At 42.3% G+C, this 13,803-nt stretch overlaps 1 protein-coding gene across 2 annotated transcripts in view; it reads left to right on the top strand.

The window, feature by feature from the left end:
* The window catches only part of ncor1 (nuclear receptor corepressor 1), a 53,060-nt gene that overhangs the window by 13,411 nt on the left and 25,846 nt on the right, over window positions 1–13,803 (top strand). For both annotated transcript variants that reach the window (XM_079283451.1, XM_079283450.1), the window contains exons 10-16: window positions 584–756; window positions 1,925–2,015; window positions 2,232–2,410; window positions 2,576–2,630; window positions 3,748–3,849; window positions 12,402–12,532; window positions 13,334–13,629. In XM_079283451.1, coding sequence (XP_079139577.1) covers window positions 584–756; window positions 1,925–2,015; window positions 2,232–2,410; window positions 2,576–2,630; window positions 3,748–3,849; window positions 12,402–12,532; window positions 13,334–13,629 — 1,027 coding nt within the window. The remainder of the gene's footprint in view (window positions 1–583; window positions 757–1,924; window positions 2,016–2,231; window positions 2,411–2,575; window positions 2,631–3,747; window positions 3,850–12,401; window positions 12,533–13,333; window positions 13,630–13,803) is intronic.

Below are 13,803 nucleotides of genomic sequence, written 5' to 3'. Positions count from 1 at the left end.
ATAATTTACCAGACCAAATGTAAATAATGTTATGTGCTGATTGAAAAGTAAGCTTCTGTAACAACATTGCAATGTGCATGAATTCCTGAACAGCGTGTTCTCTCTCTCAACTCTTCTGCTCCCACAAGTTTCTGCAGCTTGTCTGTCGTTCTGTTTACGTTTCTTTTCATATTCAAGATAAGCCGCAAAATTGATTTCACCCACATGTGTACTTAAAAGATAAAACAGTCACTGATTTATTTACACCTCTGGACTCTAGGGATTGGAGACGTCACCGTCTTTGTTGCCAGGTAGTCAGATGGTTAGAATTTGTATGAGAGGTTTTACACCTTTGTTTTAAATAACCTATATTGAGGTAACATTATAGGAACGGCAGATGTCCATATCCTTTTTATATTGTAACCGAGTCAGTGGTTTATGAAAACACTGTAGCTGCAGGTGATTTTATTTGGGAATCCAAAAATACCGGCTCCCTCGTGGTATCGTATCCTCGTTGTATTGGCATGAAATCATGTTGGCTCTTACTGTAGTTACCGTACTCACTCCCACTCCTGACGTAGCATTTTCAATGCTGTGTACGCAGGAACAGAAGATCTGCCAGCGCTACGACCAGCTGATGGAAGCGTGGGAGAAGAAGGTGGACCGAATGGAGAACAACCCCAGACGCAAAGCCAAGGACGGCAGAACACGGGAGTACTATGAAAGGCAGTTCCCTGAGATCCGCAAGCAGAGAGAGCAGCAGGAGCGCTTCCAGAGGTAATGTGACTGGTGTTCACCTGTGACTGGTCTTCTTCACCTGTGACTGGTCTTCTTCACCTGTGACATTATACTGCATGTTGTGGTACAACATGCGTTTGACTACGTTCTTCAGAATTTCAGAGGTTCAGAAGCACACTACATTACAGTCTCCCTCCCCTATAGTGCATATTGGTTTACATTGGCATGAGTGAACCGTGTCGTCATACAGGCTGAGGCTGCAACTAACTTTTTCATTATTCATTAATCTGATGATTATTTTCCCAATTGATTAATTCATTTTGTCTTTGAAATGTGAAAAATTGAATTTTGTAAATCCTCATAACGATTTCTGTGAGGCCATGTTTACATATTTCAACTGACCAATTTGATTGACTAGTTTTGTTGATATGACTTGAAAAATCAATCGACATTTTTGCAGATTCATTTTCTATCGGTTAACAGAGCAGTTGTTGCAACGCTCATGCAGACAAATAATTGGCTGGTGGAAGGAGATGAAGAGGTATTCCTTTCTATTTAATACTGCGAACAGAGGGGATTGACATCGGACAAAGTGGAAGCCTACAGTGAAATATGAGCTGTTGCTTGCCTTTCATACAGGGGCGGCCCTTTTTGTTCGCACTAGATTGTGCACATCACCTCAAATTGCACAGAAGTAAAAAACCTCTTAGTTTAAACAGCGAGGGATCTAATTAATGTCGGGACGTGGTCAAAGCTGGAGGGACTAGAGTGAAATCATAATCACTCAAAATCTTTTGATGCTTTGATAATGTTGACAAGACCTGTAGCGACACACCCGGACATTAAAATGGTCTCCTCCACCTTAACGATGTTTGTACAGCGATCATCTAAATACAGGACTACTTTGGGCGGAGACACTGGCTGTCTGGGTGCCTCTGGGAAGGGAGGGAGACGGGGTTCAGCGTCTGGTTGTTCCTACGCTTGGAGATTTTAACGAAAGCACAAAGTGAAAATGTCAGTTCTGTCTCCTGTTGCTCATCTTAGCAATTTAACTCTGGTTTTGGTTGGAAAAGAAACGACTGTGAATAAGTCACGGATGCCTGGAAATTGTATTTCCTCTGAAAAGAATGGAAGTGGAATGAAACTGATATCGTCTTTGCACAGCATACACATTTTATGTGACACACCATGTGCCTGTTTTCCACAGGGTTGGACAAAGAGGAACGGGCCTTTCTGCAACAATTGCAAGAAGCGAGCATGAGATCTCTGAAATCATAGACGGCCTTTCTGAGCAGGAGGTAGGTTCAAAACTCTTTAAAAGAAGTTCCACAAATTGTGTTTTTTAAGCGGTAGAGAGCTCTTTAGCGTTTCACTCACGACATCCTCATGAATACATTTAATCTACACGAGACACAAAGGCAGGAAGCAGATTTCCATAGGCAGAAAGATGGTTTACTGAACAAGGGAGACTGTTCCCTAGTGGAGTGACTGAGGCCACTGTCCATGTCCCACAGAACAACGAGAAACAGATGAGACAAATGTCCGTGATTCCTCCCATGATGTACGACACCGAGCAGAGGCGAGTGAAGTTCATCAACATGAACGGCCTGATGGACGACCCGATGAAGGTTTACAAAGCCCGGCAGTTCATGAATGTTTGGACCGAACACGAAAAGGAGATCTTTAAAGAGAAGTGAGTTGTTTTTGTTGTGTTGGTGGCACGAGAGTGTCTGTGCCACAGCTTGTCCCTGTAAGTCTGAAGTGCAGCTGTGGTTTGTAGACCTTAATGCCACCTTGGACTTTCACTGATGTATTTTCTGGCTTCGGCACAAAAATAACCTCTGGTGTCTCTTTCCAGGTTTGTCCAACACCCCAAAAACTTTGGCCTGATTGCCTCCTACCTGGAGAGAAAGGTAAACTGATGCCAATGTGCCCATTTCTGGATTATATAGCAGGATATTATTGACATTTTTTCATCAGAAATGCAATATCATATAATAGTTGGGATTCATGACCGTAATGCTCTATTGACCCTTTTACAGCAGAGATCATCAAAAATATGCGTGCGGAGGTGGCGTTTTTCCCCAGCCATCCCGACGAGTTAGCAAGGTTTACGTATCGTTGCTTTAAAAGTGTTACCGTCATCAAAATGTCTGGTTGGTGCATGGTCGGTTGTCAGAATCGATATTCAAACAGCAGACTCAAGTTCTACAGAATGCCGACGAGATCACGACCGTTTCAGAGCAGCAGGTGTTTCAGTTGACAAGTGGCCGTGTTAACTGGTGACTTTGAGCCAAATGCGTCCGTGGTTTCTCGTAGTAACTTACCATTATGGTTGCAAGCTATTGAACGTGTTGACTACCAGCGGACTGATCAAAAATAATTGTGTTTTTGGCGCCCGTTTTGAAACTCCTTAAACTCGGAGTCATGTCATGGGGATCGACTTTCGTACATGACCACGAATCACGTAGTTGGAAGCATCTAGTGACTTCAATTTCTTTTCGTTTTTCTCCACCAAATACATGTATGTTATGTGACCATTAAGTATTGGGCCACTTGCTAATGTATTCTGTCAGTAATACCACGCGTATCCAGATGGTGATCAATACCCCTGCATAGCTTGAGAACTACTTCTGTTGCCAAACTCTGTGTGCAACTGTAAAATGTTTATGTGACCACTATTTCATCATAAAAATAAACTTAATTTCAAAGTTGTAATTGTGTCCTACAAGGCTGTACTGAGGCTTTTGGCAGTGATCTTTTATTTTAACACCTTCTAGGTGGATCCAAACTGCTTATTCTGGTCTGTTGTGTACAAGATAGTGACGTATTGTTTTCTTCTTCTTTTGTTCACAAATGATCATAGAAATATATTAAAAACTCTGCACTATTTGGGTCAGTATAACCTTCCACCCATTGGTCACACACATACATCAACTTTAAATTTGACATCTTGATGATGGCAGACTTGGCCATGTTGCCTCCGGTTTCAGTGTCACGTGTTTAATAACGTGCCGTTTCTTGTTTCAGTGCGTTGCTGACTGTGTCCTTTACTACTACTTGACCAAGAAGAACCACAACTACAAGACGCTGGTGAGGCGAAACTATGGAAGACGGAGAGGAAGGAACCAGGTAAACCTGAGACTTTATTAAATATCTGTTTGTTCCTGATAAATGGCCACAGATGAAATGATAGGGAGTCTACGACTCTGCCAGGGGACTATGGGTGTGATCGTTGCACCTGAATAGCAGCATTGGGTTGGTCTGACTTTTGGCACACCTGTTTCATGTCTCCTCATCAAGTCTGTGACTGTGCATTTAGTGTATGACGGATACATGTCTACCACATATATCGCACATGCGCCACACCCCTTAAGGAGTTGTTTTCCTACATAGCTGGCACTATTCATGGGGCAGAGAGCGAGTGAAACAGGAACAACTCTCCTCCTGTTCTTGGATTATAAGTAATCAACCCTTAGATTCTTTTGTCAGTTCTCTCAATGATACATCAGCATTATCTGTAAAATATACAGTGTGTAAACTTCATCAAATATAGATTAATATATTATATTTAATTATACAGATAGTAGTTTGCACATTCTGGAAAATGTGTTCAGGAAACTGACGCTGTGGCTCTCAGTAAATTATCGTTCGGCAAAGTTTTGAATCTGATGACAGTTGAACCAAGTCTTCCAACGTACATTTAGAGTTTGAGACGTCCTGAAACGGCCACGCTGTATAGAATATTAATTAGATACAAAGCTGATCATATTCTCCATCAAATATATAATTCCACACTGACGCTTTTAAGAAGACGCTCCAGTTTGTCTCTATGTTTGACACTGTGACAAATATGAAGAAGCGAGATTGATTTTAAGAACATCTGTCAGAATGCTATAGCTGTCTCTGCTGCACGGCGCTCCAGAAATATTTTTATTTTCCTTCTAAAGCCTTTGTGCGAAATTACTGTCAAACCTGGAATGTGAACTTTGTAGATGCCATGGTAAACTACAAAATGACTGCCGTGAACATTTTCTGTTGTGCACAGATTGTTGCTTCGGGCTTTATATAAATCTTGTCTTGCACCAAAATCCAGCAGGAAAAGATGCACCGTCTCACAAACCCTGTCTTGGCTGACATTAAATATTGATATCACTCATTCTGTTGGATGTTTTTTCATCCTTGCTGGGCTTTTTACCCACTTCACTGATGCCACAGGCCTTGAAACAGGACATTCTGTCTCTGGTGTTGTCGAGCTCATGTGCTCTGTAATACCGTTGTGGACTGTCTTTTCATGGGAGGAGGTACCTCTGTGGGTTTTTTGGAGTACGCTGTCTTTTCAAACGGTGGATCAATACTTGCTCTTTGTGCTTACAGTGTTTGTTGTTCGTTAATGCAGAGTTTGTAAAGCGGCGTGGGTTTTGTCCTTCTTCGGAAGATATACCATCATCATTCACTATCCCAGTGAGATCATCAGTAAATGGGATCGTTGGTCCAATACTCGTTTGACTTTTGAACACTGAATATGAGGTTGTTGACGTTAACATAAAATCCAGTTCAGCATCTGTAGTGCGCCGCCTAACATGGATGTCACCGTTTTGTAGTCATTCAATTCGATATTGTTTTTTACACGTGTTGCAGGATCGGAACACTAATACATGGTTTTTACGAGTTGTTACTTTCATTTAAAAGTGGATCTAAGATGGCCTCTAGTAACAGCTTGAGATTCAGGTCAGTTGCTTAATGGCTCCGATGTTATTTTCCCCTCAAACCATCTTGTGGTTGTTGAGAATGTAGTGAATGCAGTTGTTTTTTTTGTCTTTGCAATAATACACATCAGGATGTAGTTGGTTTCCGAGCTACTGGTGTGACTTAACAAATGCAGGGCGAGCGAGTCATTAGAGAGGGGAGGAAGGGGACGGCGCGAGCGAAAGCACGAGCAGTGGAATGTAGGGCGAGTGAGTGAAACTGAGAGAAAAAACCCTGAACGAGACAGAGTCAGCGCTGGCAGCTTATCCGCTGTGTGTGTGTGTCTGTGTGCGCGCGCTATTGTTTTTTTCGGCTTTCCATTTCCTCTTTCTTCTGTTCCTCTGAGAGAGCGAGGGGGAGAGAGAGAGAGTCACCCCTCTCTGAAAGAGCGGAGTTGGTACAGTCCGGCCATCTGACAGGCCCAAAAACTCTCTGTGCTGCTGTGAGTGCCAATCAAAGAGGAGTGCTCGGCAGGGATTACCTTGAGTGACCCTGCATAGATTAGTGCGTGCATGTGAGATGGACAATTCTTTGGGCGGTTTAAGCGGCCTGATGACACGCTTTCCCGGAATATGTGCGGCGGTGCCGTGGTCCGGCAGCCCTTCTAAGGAGCTCTGCTATGGTGCTGTCCTGCCCCTCGACTGCTACCGTTACAACCGCTATGGAAGTACTGGAGGGTAAACTCACATTTACAACACCGGTAAACTGTGGTTCGCAGCACAGCAAAAGGGGTTTTATGACCAGCAAATGAGCTTGCAGGTATGTCTCTAGTTTTGAAACCACAGTGTTTGCTTTTTAGTCGATAGCGCACTCCGTTTGTTTTCTCCTGTTCCGTATCTTCTTGCTTTTCCCCCCGTGTTGTATTTTTTATTGCGCTGTTGCAGTTCGCTTCTTAGCCTACATATTTACTTGAGGCTGGTAGGCAGTCAAACTCGGCTATTTTAGGGTAGTTTTTCTAGGACACGTGGAGACCAGATTTTTATTTTAACAGTCGAGCCAGAACTATGCAGGATACATGTGTGCGCGTGTTTATGCTATGGGGGAGGGACTTTTGAGTGGAGAAAATGTATCCGTTAGTTTTTAATATAGTTTATCGTGCATATAGGCGTTAGACACGCTGGCAGCTTCAGAAAATGTGCTTCAAACTTGGAAGTATATGTCAGCTGAATCTAAATAACTGCACCTTTTGGTCGAAATTAATCCGCTGACTCGGTTTGTGAACACACAAAAATGACAACAGTAAACTCGCTTTACATACCCCCCACCACGTGATTGGTTATTTTCAAAAGTAGAAGTTGCAACATGAATAGCTGGTCACTTCTGAGGTTCTATACTAAATAATCCCTGAAAACTCGCAGGTTCCTCCATTAAACACAGTTTTGCTCAGTAATGGAACATTTTTCAACAAGTATTTGTTTCTTTGTGCAGCTTTAGTGTTACCACTGCAGGTCCATTTCGGACAACGGTGGCCAAACTATTTTGATTTAGAGCCATGTACAGAAAAATCTAAGAAGTCACTGGCCAAACGACAGTAAATGTGTAGTTTTCAACCAGTTTCACTGCAAGAAAGTCAGTGGTCCTATACCAGAAAGCCCCACGTGCTTAGAAAATTAGTTTTCTAGCAAAGTAACTACACAACACGAATAAACGGTTTAACATTTGGCATTGTAGTCAATTATTGGTGCCCACATATTACAAACTGTATTTCTGTATCTGTTGCCCTTAAATCTTATTTTTAATTAAAGTGCCAATGTGAAATATTTAGATTTCATGTGTAAATAAGTAAAGTTACAACAGACAGATATTGCCAAATACCTCTTATTTGTTTCTGTTCAATGCCTAAGTGCCCACTTAACGGTTTCAATGCAAATGTAAGTTATAAATCTGATATTAACATGTAATAAACAGAACCGGCAGAAAAGATAATACTGGTTTCTGCGCCAACAGCTTAAGATCATTTCGCAAAATGTAGTCGACATCTAGTGTTTGTACTAGGATGTGCAATGTACATACAGTGCAGGTTATCAGAAACATGTTCAAGCCATATGCAAATTTGTTTTTAAAATTCACGGTGGGCCTTGTAAAAACAGGCAGCAGGCCGTAGTTTGGCCACCTCAGATTTAGGACACGCTGCAGGTCAGTGATTATGTTATATGTAACTTAATGCTGTCACTTATACATTTATGTCAGTGACCTCCCAGGGCTTCACTGTGAAAACAAAGTGTTTTTTATTCCAGTTTATTTGGCAGTATACACAGCGTGATGTGGTAGTTATCGTAGATCACTGATTCACCACAGTGCCCTTTAAATCATATTTTAATGAAGTGGTTATTATCAGTTATCAGAATCGTCAATGTTTAAAAATGTTTTTTTAAATTAGACACATTGTCAAGGCAGGGATTACAGCTTTCATTGCAATGCTGCAAAAATACATCCAGTTTTACTACACTGATCCCTTCAATTTAATCTGATGATCAACAAAAGCCTACAGGCCATGTTTAGTTGTTGAACTTGCTAACGCAACACATTCATCAGAAGAGCAAAAGTCCAGAGGATGTTTGTGGTAAAATGCAAAATAAACAGAACATCAGCACTTGTGAAGAAAGGTGTGAGAAATGTGCAATTGTAAGTGCAACGTTTTAGTAGTTTTACTCAATTTAGCTGGTAGTGTTTTGAAACGTGAAACGTTTCATTTGTGAAGATGTTACTGAGATAATATTCCTGTTCTGGTTTGCAAAATAACACGTACAGAATAAAGTAGACAGATATCTTCTCTTGGAAACATAATGTAGCCATCTCCTCTTTACATTATTGTCAGTATACTCCATATAGCATCACATGTATAAGGTGGGCAACATATGTATTACTCTTTGGACATGTCTGTTCTTTTCTATGGGGGTCCAAAAAGGCACAATGTACCGTGAGAGCTGCTTTCTTTAAAGTGTATCGAGTAGATTTCTTTGGTTTGTAACACCCACGAGCAGTTTTTCCCTCACAGAGCTCCCAGTAACCACGGTAACTGTGACAAATGCTTGGTATTTTTTACCTTTTATTTTGATGGTACATTTTTCTAAACACGATCGCTCGAGAGTTCAATCAGCTGGACGGTGCGTTTTACCCAAAATGAATGCGAGCCATATACTATGGGGTTAAATGCTGCCGTTAAAATGTATTTGTTTACATTTATTTCCTGTTCTTTTCATTCCGTTACAAACATTGTTTTTTGTAGTAGTATCAGATGAAGGCAATATCTGTAAAGAATTGCAATAATAGAGGTGATGCATAGTAATTACTCAGTAGATTTTAAATGTTCTATTCCTGCAGTGAAATAGCCAGAGTGAGAGATTCCTCTGGTGGCCTAAGTTCTGTGGTAGGAAAGGGAAGCTTGACTTGTGGCTCCGTCATTTCCGAAATCAAACAGCACTCGTGAATCAGCAAAAGAGGGGAGAAATTAAAACTCTTAAAATATTCAAGCCAGGTCAGGAAAGAGCTTCATTTAAAAACAGTGAAGGAACCACAGAACCGCAGGGCCTCATTGACTTTTGGAGAACATCTGTGTAGAGGCTCTTTTTAAGCAGTGTGGGAGAAGAGGCAGGAATGCCACGGCTCTCTGACCACCTCCAAAGCAAACACGAGCGCTCCCGGACCAACCAGAACAGTCTCACTGAAAGACATGTACAGGACAGGCTAACTGATCTAAAACAGACCGGTCCGCCCTGCAAAAAATGTAAGTCTATGAAATGGTCGAGTGCCAAAAACAGGCTTTGCAGGCAGGAAGTGAGTCAAGAGTTCAAGTCCCAGTCCAAGTTTGACATGGTCCTCTCTGCATACATCAACCTGCAATCTGACCTCTGAGTCGACAGGGCTTCCCTTAAAAATATGTTCACAGTGGAGCTGCATCATCATACCAAAAGTCACTGTAAATACTCCCATGCTATTTTAGCATGCAATGTTCTAAATGTGGGTTAACACACTTTTGAAATTCTGTAGAAAGCACCGTCGTATCTAATAAGTCTGATCTGCATTAGAAAGTAGCTCGTAAGCAACAATCTTGACGAATGATGAGCTAACAGCGATGACATCAACTAAGAATCACATTTTCCAGTTTCGTCTCCAATCGGTTTAAAGCACAAGAAGGAACGGCTGTGAACTGAGCAGTACATGTGGGGTAAACCTGTGAGAGCATCACATGCTGTTTGCTTTCCATTACTGAAGATTTGGTCTTGCTAGTCATGTGGCTCCATCCTAGCAGGCAAAACCCATGCGATTATTAGCAATCTTTGGTTAGAGCTGGCTAGAACAGCCACTAAAAAATAAATAAAAACAACTTTATTTCAATCGTCACACACGTAGTATAGACATACCTCTGTAATTAACTCATCCTAAGCATTTAAGGATCAGTACGAAGCACTAAAGAGTGCTGATTCAAACCGTTTTTGTGGAATTGCCAAGCACTTCTTTCTCACACTTTACAGTATGACATGGCAGGCAGACTCCACGTGTGCAGAAGCACGTTGTCGTAAAGTAGACAGGCGGCCATACCCCCGTTTCTTTTCTTTTCAGTTGTACCCAGTGTTCCCTCTCTTTGCCTCAGTCCATATCTTTTGCCTTTACCATTGAGTGGAGCACATTCCTTGGCCCCATCTGGTACCAGCATGGGATGTTTGGCTTGGCATAGCCAGACTTGTTCCAGCACAGCGCTTTCATGGAACAGGCAGGAGGAAGCATTCTGTGGTTAGCGCGCCAGCGCTGATGAAAAAGAATGTCGCTCTGTCCTCAATCTAAAATTTACTTTAGAATGATGTTTTCACTCAACGCTTGCTGTACTTATCTGAACTCGACTCTCCAGCCGTTTTCATTTTAAATACATAGACGATCCTCTTTTCTACTGTAGCAGTGTGGGATAACATTTGTAATGAGTGTCATGGTCGAGCCCTTTTCTCTCTTCGAGGGATTTACTGAGACTTCGGCCCCGTTTGGACCCGGCATTAACATGATCGGATTGGATGATCGGATTACAAGTGGACGGGTTAGAATGCACCCACGACACCACGAGGACACTTTGAGATTTGATCGCACAGACCCCAGTGGTCACATTCTTTTAGCTCAAACGTTTCCTGGTTAACATTGAAGGACCGCCTCCTCAGCTGATATGTGTGTGCCTGCCTGTGTGTGTGTTCGGCTACTCAGGTGATCCACAGCTGCTCTAGCCGAGGGTTACGTTGTTGCGCCTCTACCACTTGTGAAAATAAATGCACAATGGCTTCACCAATATGCAAGTGAAAGTATGACGTTACTTTTGGAGCTCGTGCCAGCTACTGTCATTGGAAAAGAGTTTGCAACACCGCACAGGACATACTGAATTTAGTTTTCCACAGCACCTTTTGTTTTTATCCACCGTGCACCATTTCCGCTACTGGGAACAGTAACTGCAAAGAAATGACATTGATACTTTTGGGGAACTGGAGATGGATAACAATAGCTCCCGGGGAAAGCAAACGCGATACCCTGTTCCCATTTTGGTTGCGCAATGATAATGTGTGCAGTGGTTGACGCACTTCCTTTGTGCCAAATATCGAGCCTTCATTTCCCCAGGAGATTGTACCCCGTGGCAGACAGAACAGCATCGTGAAAGCGAGGTTTATATAACCTCACTAGCCAGATTGTTTGTTACGCAGAACCACCTGAGAAGACGTCACTGGAAACCGTTTGGAAAAGGGCAGAATCAGGGGTCAGGAGAAGACCAAACGCATCTTATGCATAGAGAAAAGCCCATAGTGCAGTTCTCTGCGCTTCTTCTTCCTGATATAACTGATGCTCTTGTAGCGTCTACGCTAACTTCTTTAGGAGCCGCCATTGTTGTCTGGCGCAAACAGCCACCTCTCCCCGTGTCGTCCCGTGCACATCTAAGCAACGCCAGTCAGTCCTCACAGGAGGCTGATTGGTCCGGTCACTGGCTCGCCAGACACAAACGCCTTACATGAATTCTGACAAGATGTATCTTCGTGTAATGTGTGGTCCGCCGTTTCTCACGCAATCTCGTGATATTGCGAGAATCCAGCTGCCATGCAAAGTGAAGGCTCATAGGGAACCAATCTAAAAGCTGATCATTATTCTATAGCCATACATTGTGTAGTCAACACACTACTAAGTTAAAGTAAAAAACGTGTCTATTGCCACTTACATTTAGTAAATGAAGCAGACCAATCAGTGAACAGTATCTGCAACGTTTACAATGGTGTCATATCTGCCGATGCTGGACTATGTAATGATTATCAATATACGGCATAGCCCGAAGCCTATCTGTACAGAATGTATGACTAGGCTTTGCATCTTGTGACTTCAGCCCTTAGTTTTACCTTTAGTCGTTATATTTGGCTTATTACATTAACATCAGTGTTCGCATATTAGTTTTTGAGGAAATTGTGCAGCTTGAAAGTGGTGGGTCTGATAAACAGATGGCAACTTATATCTCTGCCATTTAGCTGACTTTGTCTGAGTGCTTATCAAACTGAATGTTTAAGCGCTCTCTTTGTGTCCATCTTCTGTTGTCCAGTTTTAGATGGTCCTCTGGGCTCACAGGGCCAGTGCAGGCACTGCTATACAATTTGAAGTTGTTACTGCTTGATAGTATGCAGGAAAACTGGACCAGGAAGTGTGTAAAAATGTCAGTTTCCGACTGGTGGAAGATTCATTCATAGGAGGAACAAATTAAAAAAATGAATGCTTGTAGTTGTTTGAATGACTATTTAAATGTATAACCGGCTCGGTTTTCACATCTTCTGATATCTTTAAGGACTGAATAGTATTCTCTGCTTTGTGTTTCTTTGTTTTTTTCGGTAACCCTAAATCAGTTTTAGTAATCTACACATTGACTTTTTTCTTTTAGTTTCAAGGAGAAACTGCTAAATATTTTCCTTGTGTTTTGTCTCCAGCAAATAACACGTCCCTCACAAGAAGAGAAGTCAGACGAAAAAACTGAAGAGGAAAAAATTGAGAAGTCCGAGAAAAAAGAGGACGAGGAAAAGAAGGACGAGGAAGAGAAAGATGATAAGGAGGATCCTAGGTGAGATTGTTGGTTGTGGTTTGTTCTGGTGTCACTATAGTCCATCAAGCCCTGCAGTTAAAGCTCCCCTCCACATGGTGTCCGTCTTGGTGCCATACACTGTGATCATTTTGGGAAAGGTTTGTTAAAGGGTGAATGCATTTCATGATATTTCAGTGCATTCAGTTAATTATCGCAGTCATTATATGCAGCTCGATGACTCTTAATGCTCTTATTTAACATAACCCTTGATAGTCCCAACAACCCTGTACGGTGACAGAATATCAACAATATTTCTCCAGCCTATAAATAACTGGCACAACTGTAGCGTGTGCTCTTTATGAAGCAATCCGTCCTGGACCTATGAATAGGAATGAACACGAGAGAAGATTTACAACGCTTTCTTCACATTCAGCTATAACTGAGCAGGAGAGGTGACTTTTATCATATCGTAAGATTCAATTAGAGTCATTCAGTTACCAATTATAACTGGTAAACTAAAAAAAGTAATGGGAAGTGATGGGAAGATTTAATATCCCCAGGCCCTCGGGGGAGTGATGAAGCTTGTTCGTGACTTGGAAAGGGAGAGCAGTGTCTGTTTTGGCGTGTGGCCAACAGACAAGACAGCTTGCTAACTTGTTTATAAGTCTGTCTGGCTTGGGTACAGACGAATTCTCATGTGCTTTTCTTGTGTTTTCAGTCATGAAGGAAAAGAGCAGATTACCAAAAGGGCCTGCTATTGCTGAGTCAAAGGGGAATAGATATTTGCTGTACCAACAGTCTCTAATGCTGTGTTTTTTTTCCTCCCATCTAAAACCACAGGGACATTGGCAAGGACAAAGACAAGTGTGACGGTGTGGAGGACGACGACGGAAAGGAGCAAAACACGCCTCGTGGCAGGAAGACTGCCAACAGCCAGGGCCGACGCAAGGGAAGGATCACCACACGCTCCATGGCCAATGAGGCTGCATCTGTGGCGGCTGAGGAGGCTCCTCCCACTGCCCCTGAGCCTGCCTTGTCAGATCCTCCGCAGCTCCCCAAGTCTGATCCAATGCTAAAGTCCATGAAGGAGCCTGCAAAACCACAGACTCCAGTGGCTTCCATGGATGCTAATAAAGGTGAATCCTCTTGGGGATGCTCTCTCGAGGTTGTTGAAAATGTTGTCCTACAACACAGCTACACACTTCATGACACAGAACTGAGGGAAATGAAGTTCACAAAAAGTATATATGTGAATGTAAATATAGTGCTTTCACTATATTTTATGGACAGGCACTGAAAATAAAACATTT

Source organism: Melanostigma gelatinosum (genome assembly GCF_949748355.1).
Source record: "Melanostigma gelatinosum genome assembly, chromosome: 14".
Classification (NCBI taxonomy): Eukaryota; Metazoa; Chordata; class Actinopteri; order Perciformes; family Zoarcidae; genus Melanostigma; species Melanostigma gelatinosum.
This window is presented reverse-complemented; position numbering and strand designations above follow the sequence as displayed.